General features: G+C 33.2%; 1 protein-coding gene across 1 annotated transcript; it reads right to left on the minus strand.

Moving 5' to 3' along the window:
* Nucleotides 1-5,811: 5,811 nt before the first annotated feature.
* Nucleotides 5,812-18,358, minus strand: LOC127700723 (uncharacterized). The gene is made up of 6 exons (XM_052204332.1): nucleotides 18,260-18,358; nucleotides 13,970-17,196; nucleotides 12,956-13,148; nucleotides 11,765-12,078; nucleotides 10,453-10,587; nucleotides 5,812-8,607 (listed from the first exon to the last, which is right to left on the minus strand). The coding sequence occupies exons 2-6, from the start codon at nucleotides 17,193-17,195 to the stop codon at nucleotides 6,617-6,619; spliced, it is 5,859 nt and encodes a 1,952-aa protein (XP_052060292.1). The 5' UTR covers nucleotide 17,196; nucleotides 18,260-18,358; the 3' UTR covers nucleotides 5,812-6,616.
* Nucleotides 18,359-18,631: the final 273 nt, after the last annotated feature.

Genomic DNA, 18,631 nt, shown 5'->3' on the forward strand with positions numbered 1-18,631 from the left:
ATTGAGAAAACTATCAAACAGAGACAAATCAAACGAAAAAAACTAACGGTCTCATTTATAACAATACAGTTTACGAAAAAATATATGGCAGACATGAACCAACGACAACCACTGAGTTACAGGCTCCTGACTTGTGACAGGCACATACAGAATGTGGCATGATTAAACATGCTTGTGAGCGCTCAACCCTCCCCTAACCTGGGGCAGTGGTGTAACAGCAAACTGTAAAAACCAGTTGCACGTGGCTTAACTCAATAGATTGGTAGTACATAAAACAACTAACCTAAAACAATAAACTCTAAGCACCGTTATAAGAGTAATCAAAGTTACTGAATATAAATAAGAAGATGTGGTATGAGTGCCAATGAGACAACTATCAGTGGTGGATCCAGAACTTTCCATAAGGGGGGAGGGGGAGGGGCCGCTGACTGACCTAAAGGGGGGGCTCCAGTCATGCTTCAGTGATTCCCTTTATAATCAACCAAATTTTTCCCACGAAAGGGGGGGGGGGGGCGGGCCCCCCAGGTCCCCCCTGGATCCGCCTATGACTATCCATCCAAGTCACAATGTGTAAAACGTAAACAATTATAGGTCAAAGTACGGCTTTCAACACGGAGCCTTGGCTCACACCGAACAGCAAGCTATAAAGGGCCCCCAAAAGACTAGAGTAAAACAATTTAAACATGAAAACCAACGGTCTAATCTATATAAAAAACGAGAAACGAAAAACAGTTATGAACCACACCAACGAACGACAGCCACTGAACAACAGGCTCCTGACTTAGGACAGGTGCATAAAAATGCGGCGGGTTTTAACATTTTAACAGGCGCCAACCTTCACCCTAACCTGAAACAGTGGTATCACATTACAACATAAAAAGACACACAATAACATATCAATTGAAATGGCTTAACTCGATTAAAAAGACAATACACCAAAACAAGTAAATATAAACTGAACGAATAAGTTTGATCTATGACACAATATAAATAAAAAAAGATGTTTCAATGTCAAAAATACAACTTTAACCTAGGACAAAATGGTGTTAAATATTAAATAAAGTAACATACACAGGTAAAATTAAATATAATAATTTTGTTGTTAGGAGTACAGAAACATTTTTTACAAAATAAATTTGTTATTTATAGTACGAGTACACAAGTGAAAATGTTTTCGTCATACTAAATACTTATCAAAGGTGGTACATATTAAAAATAGTAAGACGAGATATAACACAAAATAAGTAAACATTGAATAACAGAAATGCATTACAAATTGTGTTAACAGGTCAAATTAACATGAAAGTACGATTTGAGAGTACTCGCAGTTACTGAAAGCTAGTTAAAAGCCAAAAACAAAAAATAATAAAAAATCATGCATCAGAGACTAAAATCAATTAAAACACATCCCAGGCAGGGATTTCGTGTTTTAACGCCATGGACAGTCAAAGAAGACATGACTTGTGCAATGCCAAAATAAAAGTAACGACAGGCAGTAGGATAGTAAGGATTTAACCTTATAATAAATATGTATGATGTTATGTATAAATAAAACACTTTCTAAATAGAAAATAAACGTGGATGTGTATATATACATCCCAAAAAACCATTCGAAAAGAATACAAATTTAGTTATGTTTTAATTTTTTGATGACAAAATCGATGTTAGTGCCTATAAAAAACAATATTCAAAGATCTTATTACAACATTAATAAGTTAACCTTTACTAGTAAGTTTGTTTAAAGGTTCGATAAGTTTACACGGATCACATAGGGATTTCTGCGCTTTTAGTACAATATTACCGTAAAATTTAGGATGTGAAATACCATTTTTAATGAGTTTTCTACAGGTACCACCAAATTTTCTTATCAAATCTTAGTATCTATGAAAACATTTAGTAAATGTTTTAAGTAATTTATGGTAACGAAATCCCTGACTTAATAATTTACCAGTGATGCATTGATTACGTTCGTTAAACATGACATCACTATACACACGGGCATAACGAACGAGTTGGGATATAAACACCGTATGATGGAGCCAAAGGAACATCGCCGTCTAAAAAAGGAAAATTAACAATAGGGAATGAAAAATCTTCTCTTTTGTCGTAAATTTTTGTATGGAGTTTCCTTTAGAAATTGAAATGTCTAAATCTAGAAAAGGACACTTACTGCTGTTTATGTTAAATTTAGTTCAAAGCCAACAAGTAATAAATAAATCATGCTTTTCTTTTAAGGCTTTCTTAATTGAAACTAGCTACTTCCTATGAAGCTGCTTAACGTTCTTGTTGGTAAAGTTTTAATAATCACTTTCGTTACTGACGCCATCATAATTTGATAACATTATGCCCAAAGATCTTTAAATGGTCGAAGCCAAACCCTTTTTATAATTATGCCATTACAGAATGACTCTTATTACCGGGTTTATTAAAGTTACATTGAGCAACACGACGGCTGCTACTAGTGGAACAAGAATTGCTGACCTTACCGTTGCACCTGCTTGAGTCCTGGTTCATTCTAAATTGACAAGCGCAAAGCATCATTAAAAAAGAACTTTTTTCATAAGTGAAAGCCAGGGCCGTAAATTGCCTGTCTTGTAAGGGGAGGCAGTTGAGTTTCGCCGAGCGGAGCGAGGTGAAATTTTTTTTTTTTTGACCCATTTTAAGCAGAAAATGATATTTTTTCGGGCCTTTTCCCTGTATGCAATGTACCTCCTCAGAATTCACCACTTGTTAAATTTTTGTTATATTTCAATAAATAAACGCCTGGAATATATTGAAAATAGTTATAAACCAGAGTTAGATTACGTGTACCGGTAAAGTAAGATTTTTTACGCTTCATCCTGCTTAATGACTCTTCATAAGCTATTTTTACTTAGTTTTAGGGAAACAATTTGCGAACTTAAAATGAAAGGCCCCTAAAGTTGAGCTTTTTTTGTGGTTTATCATGCTTTTTTGGCTGTCCCAATCGAGCTATTTTGACTTCGTTTCAGAGACATAATTTTCAAACCTTAAAATGAAAATGCATAATTAATAACTCATAACTTTTAATTATCAAATTCAAATTATTATAACGTAACACTTTTTGTTTACACTGACAATTTTATTCGGTTAGGCTTTGTCAATTGCTAAGGGGATTTTTCTGTGCCCGGACGATTCCCATCTCTTTAGCACTTCTATGCATTCAATATTGCCAACATTGTAACTTCTATGTGTAGCATAGCCAGACCACGTAATCTGCTTTCCGTCATTGTTGACCTGTTCCATCTCTCACAACTGCAGGACCCAACTGGCAAGGCTAACAGAAGCAAAAGTATTTGTTTTATATTTGGGTAGAAGTGCGTGTGTTTGATTGCTTGCTCTATTGTACATTTTGACCCAATCTCATTAATAGACTTTAAAGTAACAACCAGTGCTATTAAAATAATGCTTGATTTTAACAATTTTTTCTTTTCAGTATTTTTTTCTTCATTTTTTTTTTTTGTCAGTCCGCAATAGGAGGCAACTGCCTACATGCCTCTATGTAATTTACGGCCCTGAAAGCATTATTTTTTTTCTAGAAACAAAGGTTGACGAAACGTAACCGACAACTACTTGGCTGCATGCATGAATGAACATTTAAATGCAACATAATGCACATTAAAAAATAACAATATTTCTTGACAAAACATTCCTTAAATGTGGATTTTTCAAAGAGATGGACTTTCTGCAAATGTATGACCTATTGAAGGACAAAAGGAAAAAAAACATCCAGAGTTATCTTTCTTTTCGTAACACTGACAAGACAAATCCTTTAAAAGGCAGGAATTCTTTAGTTTTTTTAAATACGTCGTTTTAAGTTACGATAAAGCTTTTGTATGACTTAATCGTTAATTTGTTTTCCATTTCTCCGAGAGGGTCCTGTATCATGAATTTTATCACAATCCATTAAATGACAACTGATTACAAACGTACTAACTAAACCAATATAAAAAAGAAGATGTGGTATGATTGCCAATGAGACAACTCTCCACAAGAGACCAAATGACACAGAAATTAACAACTATAGGTCACCGTACGGCCTTCAACAATGAGCAAAGCTCATACCGCACAGTCAGCTATAAAAGGCCCCGAAATGACAATGTAAAACAATTCAAACGAGAAAACTAACGGCCTAATTTTTGTACAAAAAATGAACGAAAAACAAATATGTAACACATAAACAAACGACAACCACTGAATTACAGGCTCCTGACTTGTCTATTTGTTTTTTTTTTTTTCTAGTACGACATTTTTACTATATTATTCGAAAACAGTTTAAAATAAATATGTAAAGATTACCTTGGAGCGTTTCTACTCTAAGTAGCATCATTACCAGCAACATCCATCTATTTGTAAAGGCAAGATACAAGACTAACTTAGCTCTCAGGAACAGGAAAATATCAGCTGGTTCAAATTTTTTTTTTTTTTTTTTTTATCATATATGAATGTTGATATATTTCTTGAAGCCGTGACTTTTCACATTATTTACTACTTGCTGAGATAAATACGTAAACGTTGATGTTGTTTGAAATTTTCATAAAAATACCCAATTTTTTGGACTACGTCATTTCGCAATATATAGCAATGTCATGAAACTAAGACTACATAATATATTTGTTTATTCCTCTGAAATTCTAGCCATTTTCGAAAACCACTAACATCAAATCAACTTCTTTTTAACATAATTCAAATATTAAAGATCATATCATGTCTTTCCTGTATACATGTTTTATATGTTCAAGTAGTGCATCGTTAACAGTTTTAAAATCGACTCTCTTCATATTTTCTTTAAGTATCCACTAATTTGTCAGTTTTGCATCATCTTTACCAACAAATTGTGAATTTCACTTAGAAAAAAATTGACCAAAGATATGAATGGGGATATTGAAAAATCATACGTCGAAGAAATACTGACAAAGAAATACGACAGAAAGACAAACAGCAAACTACAAAATACTACATAGAAACCTAAAGAATGAGCAACAAGAACACCGAAAATAGGGTATCATCACAGGTGCTCTTTAATGACAAGTAGATCCTCCTCAACCATTGACACCCTTCGCATAACTCATGGTAAGCATACATTTGGTGATAAGTCACATTCGATGATTTCGTAATCGAGGAAAAGAAGACGGGATTGTGGCTGCGACAATTGGAACATATCTGTGGTCATCTACGACACATATACCATACGATCAACAAAATCGTGATGGCGGTCGTAAAACTTTCGAAAAGATTTCATCAACTCAACCAATAGGAAATCTAGATTCAAACAATTTTAAACCACTACTGTAGGCTAATGGGCATTTTTTATATTGTTTTTTTCTTCTTTTCTTTGTGCATCGATTATCGAAACCTTTGCTAGACTTACTGTCGAAAAATGTAAAATTTAGAGATTTTCTACTCTTTCGTAGCAAGTGTAAATAAATTACATATTGTATTTTTTCCATCTTGATATTCACACATAATTATGTTATTTTTTTTAAGTTCCCGAATGTTGTATTTTTTCTTCATAGAAATCAACGTTTTCGCGAAAAGAGAGACAAAAAACCGAAATTCAACTGTAATGTAAACTGTGATTTGGTTATTATACAGTTTTTTTTATAATAAAAGACTGATACCAGCGGTTCTCTTCACAAAACAATCTAACGAGTAAGAATATTCATAAATCATGATCAACTTATTGTCACTTTAAGAGCAATGCTAATCGTAAGATTTTTAGATTTGATTGACAAAATTTTTCCTTTAGAGTTATCGTTCCTTTAATATAATCGACAAGAAAGAATGCTAAAATAATTTTAAGTCCTTTTATTCACATAATAAATTAACAAATAATTTAAAATTAAGCGTGAAGAAAAAGCTTCTATGTGAATGAAACCTTATTAAGTACTCTAGCTGAGAGGATGGTAAGATAGAATCATACACCATAAACTGTGTTAAAATCCATGTGATCACTATGATGGAAAAAAATCCAGCTCAAATCAGCAAACTGTAGATGGTTTTTGACAGAATTTATTAAAACAAGTACATAGACCACTTTGTTGATACATTTGTTGAACCAATAACTCGTCACAATATTTCATAAAGATAGTGGTTGTCAACAGCCCTGTCTGCTTTAATTTTATAGAACAACATAACTATTGATATTTGTAAAACATTTTTGTGTAATATTTGAATTTAGTCAAATTGACGTCATGAAACAAAGTCTACACGAAAATCTTTGATTTTTTTTCAAAAAAAAGTTAATTCTAATACAATTGATGTAATATTTACGTCTTTCAACTTTGTTGGAAATGATGGCCTTAATATCTTTTAAGGTGAACCTACTTGACGTACATAAACTCATCACATAGATACCAGGATTGAAATTTTGTATTTGCGTCAGACGCGCGTTTCGTCTACAAAAGACTCATGGCATTATTGTCAGTTTTATCAATCTAATAAAATTATATTCGTTTAAATTATCAATATTCAACAATAATTTTTTAGAAATAAAAGTCAATGTATAAATCAGAAAATGTTATTTTTTTTTTACAGTTACCGAACCAATCAATTGAACCGATACCTGGCTTCTAACCATTTTCATTCCATTTGATTCCTACGAACTTAGCTTAATAAGAAGTTTCACCAGATTTCTAGAAAATTCGTGGTCCTCTTCTTCTTCAAGTAAACATTCCATTTTTCTTTCAACTTCCTTGGCCTTTTCCGGATTGTTAAGTTTTTTCCACATACTTGAAAGGTAGGCAACATGATTTTTTTTCGGTATTTGTTCAATGACCTCTTCGTACTCCAAAATGAATTCCTGAAAAAGTTGTACTTTGTCCATCTTTGTAAAACAGATTGCCATCATCCAATAATATTTCTGAAGCTTTGTCAAATATTCGGTTGTTTGTTTTAAGTTGGATTTTACGATCTGAGACTTTAGTTCTGTGTCCTCTATATCACCCACGTCTACAGTAGCAGTTTCAATAGATTTTCGCGTTTTACTGATCAGACAGCGAACGATATGTGTAATTTGTTCGAACTCATTCTTAATAAGCAGCGAAAAAACGAAATCTTCTATTGGTTCTTCAGGCTTAGACGACGATTTTAGCCGATGTTTTCCGTATTTTCCGTTATAATCAGGACCTAAGAAATCGGCAAAAGTTATATATTTCGAATTGTTTTGTTTCAATACAACATTAAGTTCCTTTTCTACAAAATCTGTAAATGCTTTTCTTGTTTTTCCACCTTCAACTGTTAAAAGAAATTCATCAACAAAGGCTTTAAAATCAAAGCTATTTCCAGTCCAAATTAAATTTTGTTCGAAAGCTTCGGTCAGCTGGAGAAAAACAAATTCTCTATATTTTGGATTGGTTAAGAAGTGGCCTAAATAATAAAATGTTGTAGGATTAAACACGTTTTCAACAACCCAGCAGGCATCTTTGTCGTCTTTGAATTTCTTACTAGATGCCATAACAGAGTCTATTATCCATGTCCACGTCCCCATACCATAGTTTTCGCATATGAAGTGAATAACCATGCACGGAAAAAGCCTGAGCGACTCAGTCGACTCACAAAGCTTATCGACGTCACGTTTGTTCCAGTGATCAATCATATTGTTCTGCTTAATAAAATAATGCGGAAAGTAATGTTGTCTTAACCATGAATGGAACAGGTTTATCATGTACAATACACATCCGCCACAGCTATTCCGCCATGTGTCAGCTGGAATAGATTCGCAGGCGTACAACAGTACAGTTGTCATAAGGTAATTTGGCAAGTGGAAACCAGCATTTTTAGTCTGAAACTTCATCAATGCTTTAAATACATAAAAACAGTATCGCATATCATCAGTCATTTCTTCGTTCACTAGAATTTCTTCTGCTTTAGTAAAAATATACTGAAACTCTACTTCCTTCTCGAAACTTCCCGGGTGTGATTTGTGTCTAATATAGCAACCCGATTTGCAGACTTTTTCTACGATTTCTCTACGAGGCCATACAGCAGAACGATCACGGCTTTTCCAATGGTAAGCTTCAAACGGCCAGTTTCCATAATCAAACCCACCAACATAGTCGACTTTTGAAGTATCACTTCGCGACAATTTTGCTGGGACTCTATATATAAACCATTTACCACTGAGACATTTGGTTATTAAACCACCCTTTGAATCGCCTGAATATTTAATAGGAACTTTCGCTTTCAATCGACAGTATCCTGGGTGGGTTTGGTCAGTATCAATAACAAGATAGTGTTGTTCGCCATCTTCATTGAAAATTGGCATTTCACGTTCATTATCAACAACTTTGTAGTGAGAATCAGATGGAAGCAAGATGTATTCCGCAGTACAAATGTCTGTCAAATCCTTTACTTGCTCTCTCATTGGCTGAGTGAAGTTCATCAATCTAACATTTAGACCTATCTTAGTGCTGCCTATTTCTGCACACTTCAAATCTGCGTCACCTGATACAGTAAGGGGATGATGATGTGGAAGACTGAAGAAATCCGATCGGAGCATTTTTTTCATAACAAATGACAAATGCATGACCGGTACTCTGCTTACAGGTTCAACAAAGTCGACATCTTTAATCAACGAATCCAAAAGATCTATTGAAAATAAGAGAGTAATTAGCACCGTTTCAAGCATATTTAAGTCTAATGACAGTATTCGTTTTCTAATATTTTTTTTAATTTATAAACCCATAAAGAGTCTTCGTCATTCAATGGAATAATTCTTTCTTGGAAATAATCTACCATGACCAAAACATTATTTTTTATATTTTATTTTGCTAGAAAGCACCAGCAATAAGGATTTCCTATCTTTTCGATATAATTATTAGCTGTCACCTTTTGTAAATGAACTACTAATGTGAAGATATTATAAACCGGCATGCTAAGTCTAATTTGAATTAAAATGTTCCATTTAAACCTTTACAAATATTCAGAACAAAATAATTTTTTTAGTTTAAAAAAAGAATAAGGTGATAATTCAAAACTGAACAATTAGTGTATGCAAAAAATTCCAACATTTTGTTACTAAATTCCTAGTTCAAATCCATTGTATACAATTGAGTTTTCATGTCTTCTCAATCGTTGATAAGCCTTATAAATCATGATCATTACTTGGGTGTTTTATTCCTACATAATGTTACTTTTTTTTAAATTTGGTGGTTAGTTACATTAGACTTTGAATGTCAGTTTTAAAAATTCTTTCGGAACATACCAATTATCATGGACGTTCCTAATCCAACGTAATCAAAACGATATTAGTTAGGTCGAAAATAAACGTCATGGCTAAATAAGAAAAAGACAAAAAGACAAACAACAGTACATAAAACACAACATAGAAAGCTGAAGACTGAGCAACACGAACCCCACAAAAACTGGGGGTGATCTCAGGTGCTCTGGAAGTGTAAGCAGATCCTGCTCAACATAATGCACCCGTCGTGTTGCTCATGTAAGTACAAACCCGATGATAAGTCTAATTCGGTAGGTTACATTCGGGGAAATAAAGGGGGACGGGATTGTGGTAATTAGAAATTGATGCAAAATTTACTCCAATAGCATTAACGGTACCAATTTAAATAATCCAAATGCAATTTTCGACAATTAATGTTTCTTCAGTCGAGGCCAAACTACATGATAATCCAAAATCTTATACAAACTCTTAAGAGCTGATAAAAATCAGAAGAACAAAAAGTATAGTCAAATCCGGACAAGTTAAGAAAAAAAAACATGTATCATGTGTGTTTGCATTGGATATTTTTTTATCTGTCAGAATATATATATATATATTCATATAGCAATAGTTAATGTTCTTTCTGAATAAATTAGAAATAGATTACAAAATATAATTACTATAAATAGAATACAATATATAAGTATTTTTTGAAAACATTAAGACTTTAATAATCAATGCAAAAACTTAAATGTATAGCACTACCACACTTATAAAAGACATACGACTAAGAACAAATCTTTTGTACATATGATATTACATGCCATGAATTTGCGAAAACAACGGTCAACTCTACCGAATTGAATTGATTGCGCAATAACTATTTACAAATTTTCGAAGTGATAACATGTGTAAGAAGGGTTATATCAAGCAATTTTGAGAAAGGAAAAATATGATTGATTTATGGTTGTCCAAATATTTCAAGCATATTCAGAACGATAACGTTTTGTATCAAATGAATATACCCCAGTTTTTGCTAGAGCAGCAGGCTAAGCCGGACAAACCTCAAAGGTAACAATGTACGGAAAGCCTGGTCTTCTATTGATTCTAGCCTTTGTTCTTATTATTACATGCCACAGGAAAGTAATTTTAAAGTCTTCGGTTTGATCTGGTTATAAGTGGATTACATGATCTTTGCACTCGATGCGATCGCACGTGAACGCATCCACGAGACCATGATTATTTCATCTACATTAAGAAATATAAATACTTACCAGTATTTCCTCTGAAGAGTTGCCCGTATTGTAAGCTGTCTACATCAATCAAAGAACCTACTGTTGTATCCTTAGAAATGTCTGGCCCTTCTTGACGTTGTTCTAAATATTTTGACATTCGACGTATTTTGGCATCTGTTTGCATATGAATGAAAGAACATACAGAAAAAAATTACTAAAGAATATTTGGTGGAATCAGACTATTTTGTGTGTACATATTTAGATAAAAATGTGCTGTGATGGTACAACGCATATATAGGAAAATAAAAGAATGGACATCTCGATGAACTTTCAACAGATTTTACAATTCATATCTCTTTATAAAATATGTGTATAGATATAAGAAGATGTGGTATGAGTGCCAATGAGACAACTCTCCATCCAAGTCAAAATTTATAAAAGTAAACCATTATAGGTCACAGTACGGTCTTCAACACGGAGCCTTGGCTCACTCCGAACAGTAAGCTATAATATTAATTTATTCACAAAACAAACAATTCTGTAAATTTTTTTTAAAAACTCTTATGACCACATAGGAAACGTTTTATAAATAACTAACGCATGATTGAAGAACCAAAAACAAATGCATTTTATTTGAGAGCCCAAATAAACATGTTGGATAAACATGATTTTAAAATGTGTCATGGGAACTCTCAGTTTGAAATGGCATAATATCAACGTCAGCCATCAGTGTCCAGGTAGTAAGCAGTGTAATACAGATAGCTTTAAATGTAAAGACATAGAACACAATGTATCGGAACTTCGGGGTAGAACATGTCAATGCATGCTCCTAACAGTTATTCATTTTGTTTTATCTATATGTGCCTCTGCTGTGTTACACTGTTACGATTTAAAAAATACTGTAACTTGGTGTCTAGCTGTTTAACATTTGTATATTTTAATTATATATTTATAATTTTAACATGCTAATGTGTTATGCTTTGTGTGTATGTCACGTCTTATCGACACTACATAAGTTGTATAGTCACCATCACGAATTGCTGGGATATGTCTGTGTCTCAACTCGCTAGGAACAAGTATTTTGCAGTCTTAGATCTAATCTGTAAATTTACGGATTTTGTCCTTTTCCCGATAGTGACATTTTGACCCCCCCCCCCCCCCCCCCCCCCAGTTGTTTTGTGTAATACCTTGATTTGCGTTCTTAATCAATTTATGAGACTAAAAAATCGGTTCACTAATGTTGCCATAATTTGTATGTTAGTAATCTAAAACCCGATTGCTTGTTACATTCCATTCAATGTATCAATACTTAGTATAATATCATTCCTATGATCTTAGCAGTAACACATACTCATTGCCCATGTTTTCTCCCAGTCTTTAGGCCTTAAGCTAACATAATGCATTCCAACATGTCCAAGGTACACCGAATCTAAGGTGACTTCATCAGACAAGGTTACAGTGTGTGGAAACAAATGAGTGACATTTTCAGAATTGTTCAGAACGGTTACAGTTCTACCAATCACTTCTGTAATGGCATTCAGTATCATATGGTCACCCCATTCACCGTCTCTGTGCATCCGATTCAAATACTCTTCCCATGATTCAGTAGAAAGGAAGCACATCAGATGAGATCCATCTTCCTGACAAGGGTTTTCTCTAAGATACCTAAAATTTTGCAATGGTCTTGTTAACATATAACAGGGAATTTGTCTAGCTTTAATAACTCGAATCCGGAATACCAGTACTCTAAACTTTATAGCAGTGTTCGGACGTTACCGGGTCCAAAACTAAAATTTACTTCAACATAACATGCATACTAAAATCTCAAAGAACCTATAGAAATGGATTATTGTCCAATATGAATTAGCTTGTAATCATCAAACTAATCCCGAAAGGACAAGTAACATTTTTGAACAATAAAATTAATTCAGCACCAAGTAATATTAAAGATTCTAATGCAATCTTTATCAAATAGTTTTTTTTTCATTGGCAAAAATTTACCATCAAATCCGCAATTAACATGTTTTAGCCGTAATATGGATTTACTAGAAACCACAAATGTTCGATTAATAAAATATAATCGAAAATAAAAAATTACCACACAAAAAATCGTTATAGCGAGATATTATCCATATCTGAATCGTTTAAGTAACGAAATAATATTTGGTTTGGAAGTTTTCATTTATATGGCGTAATGTTTTGCTATGACGTTTATGCGCCAAAAATGAAGTTTTGTATAATTTTATTTTACCTTAAATTAAATCATTTTTACGAGCTCTAATGTATTATTTCTTTTTGTAATGCAATCAGATAGGAATAACAGTACTGTAGTGGACGAGTTGCTACCTTCAATTGGGGTTTGACGGTTGCAAATATCCGTTTTTACGGGCTCCGCTACGTGTCGGTAGTAAAATTGTATTTGACTTAATTTAATTGCATAAGAAATTATGCTTATTTCTGCAAGCTAAAGACTCGAACCCCCACCACCCCACATATTTCATGTCTATAAAACAGAATTATTTTGGTTATTCTTTCAACTTACTCGACGGATTTTGATCTGAGTGTGTCTTTGTTGAATGTAAAGTCTCCAGCAATTCTTAGCTGGTCAATGACAGCATGAAACATACAGTTTCCATCACCGGCAATGTTCCGTACAACCAAACCATGTCTCTCAGCTACAGACTGTAAGGATGGTATCTGCATTAACATCTGATGAACCGGGTCCATACAATCACCTTAATTGAATTACATAAGGCAAATGGTAATATAACGGTTTTATTATATGAGTACATGATAAATAGATCCGATCTCTTTTCTTGCACAGTTATATATCAAAATTATATATAAAAAAAAACCACCAGTAAACACTAGATTTAGAAATATTGAGCCAAACCAGATATCTTTCTTTTTCGGAATGTTGAATTGAAAACGGTTTACAAGTTTAAGCATATACAAAATAAAACAATAGAAACATTGAAAAGGGCTAATCCTCTACAAATAGCATCTCATTTTAAGAGAATTACACAAATTTTCATTGCAATTTCTTTTAAATGTCAATTATCCATATGTTCTAGCCCTAAATATGTGCTACTCGACGTTCTCCCAACTACCTTTAAAAGACGACAGTGGACAGAATAACAGTATTCATGTTAATAGTGTCTTGCGTAACACATTATAAACCTGGTATCTCTGATGATTTTTTTTCACTATTCTTCGAGTTATGGTGTTTAAATAATACGCTTAATGTTTGACTACTACTATAATGCATGGTCATTACTGATATTAAATTCAGTAATGGCTTCTACTTTGAAAGATAATAAATTAGTTTTGAACTTCAGACAATGAATAATTTTTTAAATGAAGAAAGAAATGAAAACAACACGTTATAAATTTCATACGTCCGAAGCGCTTTTCTGGATTGACATACATCAGAAACGTTAAAGGCCGAATATTTGAAACCCAAGTCAAGAAATGTCTATTTGTTAGATCACAAGAAAATGAAAGGCGGACGACGTAAACTTATCAACGATTAAAGTAAAAAATAAATTAAACTTACTTTTGACAATTTTTCCGTCGATGAAAATATTTTTTTTACAAGTTGGACAGGGTAGCTGAACATCTTTTTCGCCCATCATTGGGAGATTTGCCAAGCTTTCTGCAATAACTTTAGGTGAGAAATCTTCAAAATATTTGGAACCTACTGATGAACTTGGGAGAACTTTGAATGGAAAGGAAGCGTACGGATCTTTTCTTTGATCTCCTTTTTTATCTTTCTTTTTCAATTTTGAAGTATCAGGTCTCTCAAGTCGTTTGATTATAATTGGAGCTGAAATAGTTTCTGTTGTAATTGATTTTTCAGGAAGTGTGCTTATAATTTCCAAATTTCTTTCCCTTTGCACTGTAGTTTTCTTTTCCATACCAGATATTGTTTCCTTATCCGTTTCAATACTTGTAGTTTGCTGAATGTCTGTAATCTTTTCATCTGAAGGTAGCTCATCTGGAATAACGTACATTGTAGTTTGGTTTTGAGTTGGATTCTTGTTATTCGATCGCTCGGCATCTATAACAGTTTGTGTCGGTGAGTCGTATGTAATGCGCTCATCGACTTTCAGTGTTTTTGTTTGGATATGATCTTCAGATTTTATTCTTTCGTCGTAAGCAGTGGCACCATTTTGAACTAACTCGTTGACTTTAGCCTTCGTTCCCTCTTGACTTCTAAGTTGTTTATGAACTTTTGTTTTTATGCCGTCGTCTTTTCCTCGAAATGGCTGTACACCAACTTCATCGATTAGCCTGTTGTCGAGTTCAAAATCTGACTTGGGCATCTGCGATTTTTCAAATGAACGATTTAATCCTTTTTGTGATTGATTTGCTATTTCAGTTTTGTCAGTATTTTGCTCTTCTGTTTGTGATATGCTTGTTTTGTGTTCATTAATTGGCAATGCATTGTGAATTTTGTCTTGATATTCTGTCGATGAATCGGTTAGTTTTCCCTGAAAACTAGTATATTTTTGTGATATAACTGAACATGTATCACAATTGTCTATTTGTGCGTCGGTGTTAATTGCACCATTCCTCAGTAACCGTGTACTTTCATTTACCGTTTTTGTAGTGTGTTTGTCTTCCTCGTTATCCTTACCAATGTTATCTAAAATGGAGGTTGTTGCATTTCTAGTAACTTTAAATTCTTTTATACATTTACGATTTCTTGTGTCAAGTTTCGTTTTTTCGTCGTTCATTTTTTTTGATAATTTAGATATATGTTCAAGTTTAGCTATCAGGCTATTATAACAATCAATCTCATTTAATTTTTTATTAGACTCTTTTGTCATTTGTAAATTACGGGGTCTCTTTTCGTCCATAGATAGATTCCAGTCTTTTTTATCATCTCCACTTGACTTGATAATATCAGGTAAAGAGGAAGCAAAGAAATGGTTTCGTTTATAGTTTGTCTTGGATTTTCCATAGTCTGTTTCTGTAAGTGTCTTATCTAAGCTGTCTTTTTCATTATTCGATTTGTACTGCCTTTCATTATCTGGTGTCTGTTGTTCATTATTCAGTGTTTTTCCGTTTTTATCATCCGATCTGTAATGCTTTTTATTTTCTAAAACGAACTGTTTTTCATTGACCGGTATACACTGTTTTTCAGTGTCCAGTGTACACTGGTTTTCATCTTTTCGATCAAACTTGCTACAAGAAGTATCGGACTTATATAGCTTTGAGGACTTTCCAGTCTCTTGATTATATCGTTCTTCACGACATATTTTGCCGGTGGATAATATCTGTGCTTTGTCTTTTCTTAAACTTTCTGCAGATTCTCGTCGTTTTGGAGAAGATCCAATGGACAATAAATCACTTATTAAACTAAATGAGTTGTCAAATTCCTTAACGAATAAACCGTTCTGGCGTCCGGTTGGGGAATTTTTAAGCAATTTATTGGAACAGGTGCCTTGTTCTTTAAATTTTAAATACTGTGATGCTGAACCTGACTGACTATTGCTAGATTTTCCTGATAAATCACATGTCTTCATATCTGTCTTAACAGATGTGTTATGATAAATCTCATCATTCACTGCACTACTTTTGTTGTTCTTTAAAGGATAAATTTTTTCGTCCAGTTCAGTATTGCAATCACCTGTACGTACATTTAGAATGCCGGCATTACAGGGTTCTCCTTCTGATATCGAATTGTTTGATTGACTAGTTCGACTGCTCATTAAAGAACGTTTGGTCTGCTGGACTTCTGAATGGTTAGAAGGCAATGTGTCATCAGTCAGTAGGGAAGATGAACCACAATTATAATCTTTGATCGAGTTGGCATCACTAATTTTGGAAGGACATAATACATTTATCTTATCATCTACTATCGCTGGTTTATCTTCAGGACAATTTGTTGATTCGAGTTTTTGGGCCGACGTTGGACTAACTCGTGACTGAGAAGCGCCACAACCATTTAGTTCATTTGGACATGCACCATTTCCAATTTTTGATTTTAATACTGTTTCTCTCTGAAATGTTATATTATTCTCAATATCATCTGTATGCGAATTTTCCGAATAACTTTTATGAACTGTATTCATAAGTTCTATTGATCTCTCGTCTTCAGTTTTTAGATCTGATTCCTTCTCCTTTTTTCGTAATGCTTTATTTTTTCTTTCTTTGGTTTCATTTTCATAATGTGTTTGTAAGATCTCATCGTTGCCATTTGAATAAGGTCTTACCTGTTCAAGTTCCCATTCTTCAGAAATATTTGATTTATTTTCAATGTCATATAATGTCACAGGTTCTTGGATGTTACCAGCAGGTCCAAAGCTACAGTCCTGTGCTAGATTATCGCTACGAGAGTAGTCTTTCTGTGAAATGCTTTGAGATAAATGGTTATATGATTCACGACAACCGTCTATAGATAAATCGCTTGCTGTATCACTATCGGAATCGTACAAAATTTGTTTATTGCCGATATTGTCATTGGAAAATGAATTGTCTTTGTTCTCGCTTTCAAGCGATCTTTTATATCCCGACAGTTCGGTTTCTTTCTCATCATACCTGATCTCCTGACTTATACTTGACAATGCACAATCCACTGGTGTATTAGATACTTTCAAAACTGAACTTCCGAGTAATTCCTGGATTTCTAACCCATTTTTCCTGTCGGAATGAGGTGGAATGTGTCTTTTCCTTTGACACTTAAGCTTCAAATGGATATTGTCTAGTTTATACAATAATGTATGGTAAATAAATGGCACTCTTCTGTTGCTTAAACTATCATCTATATTATTCATCCTAAATTATGAAATAAACAGTTAGGGAAATATGCTTTATAAGATTTTCAGTAATTTAGATTTAGAAAATTTTCATTTAGATGTTTCGTTACATAAACCACATATTTCCTTGTTGAGTGGAAGTATAGTAAAACAATTTATATTGAAAAGTATTTGTGTTGTGGTAATGTGTTTTATTTTGTGCTTGAAATAGCGATTATTATAGGGAATGGGAAATTGAAACAATACATAATAACTTTATTCGATAATATATTATTCCTGTTAATGATTTTCAGGCAATATTATACTTTAAAACATTTTCAGATAATTAAGTTAGACTTTTATAAGTTTTGCTCTCGATAAATAGTTCACCATTTCAAAATTTGTCTAGATAACGACATTATTCGTGGTTGTGATGAGTGAATATTTTCATTAAAATTTGATTGATTGATTGATTGATTGTTGGGTGTTTAACTCATTACAATTTGAGAAGGATCCGATAGACAATTAAGGCACTGGTATGGCGACAACAAAGTGACGACGGATGGACGAACTGAATGACAGGCTCATTTGACAAAACATTTATACCCCTTGTAGTTAGAGGATCAAAACGAAAATTAAGCATTTAGCATGGTGACAACAAAGTGATGACGGACGGACAAACAGACTTACGGACTGACGGACGGGAAAAGGTCAATTAAAATACAAAACACAATCAGGTTTTACATATTGTTGTTTGAATCTCATACGTGCACCCACAATTTAAGTATTTTACCATAACTTTAGTTAACAACTGAGATATACTAAATAATTTTTTAAACTTGATACAAATTGTTGAAATCAAACATGATTGATCCAACATCCAAGGTTATAAATCAATGTTAAATTCAGTTTCTGGTGGGTAAGCTGTTCTATTATATATTAGATCTGATTAGAATAAATAAGGAAAAATAGTTCAGCAATAATCTGGTTCCTTATATAATATTTACGTATCAAGAACATTCAATTACTCTCTGGGTATTTGTTTTGTTAATTAACCATAGTAGGATTATATAATGCTAAAACTAGACAAAAATGAATCATACCTTCATTGTTGAAAGTTCCCAAAAATGCCTCAATTGAAAACGAAACAGGCTTAGTTTTCAAAAATGGCTGAATTGAAAACGAAACAGGCTTGATTTTTCTTCCTGTGGGTTTTCCCGTGTTAAATTTAGATCCAGGTAATTATTAAGATAAACAGTTCTTTTATAGTAACGATTTTAACCACATTTGAATCGTTGTGTTTATATATATATATATATGTTTATACTTCACATTCCGAATTTGCACATTAGTTCATTGACAAATATTATCATTTTCGAGTTTAAAATTAAGATTGAATTGTACAATGTATGTGTGAATCACAGGGACTCGGTTAGTCCGTCTGTCTGTCTCAAACAAATGCTTTACGAATGACA

Source organism: Mytilus californianus, unplaced genomic scaffold (assembly GCF_021869535.1).
Source record: "Mytilus californianus isolate M0D057914Y unplaced genomic scaffold, xbMytCali1.0.p SCAF_5, whole genome shotgun sequence".
In the NCBI taxonomy this organism is placed as follows: Eukaryota; Metazoa; Mollusca; class Bivalvia; order Mytilida; family Mytilidae; genus Mytilus; species Mytilus californianus.

Coding starts and splice junctions, on each gene's coding strand:
- LOC127700723 (XM_052204332.1), bottom strand. CDS start 17,195: ATGAATAATATAGATGATAGTTTAAGCAACAGAAGAGTGCCATTTATT. Junction 13,149..13,969: donor CGACGGAAAAATTGTCAAAA/GTAAGTTTAATT, acceptor AATTCAATTAAG/GTGATTGTATGGACCCGGTT. Junction 8,608..10,452: donor ACTCTTCAGAGGAAATACTG/GTAAGTATTTAT, acceptor TATTTTCAATAG/ATCTTTTGGATTCGTTGATT.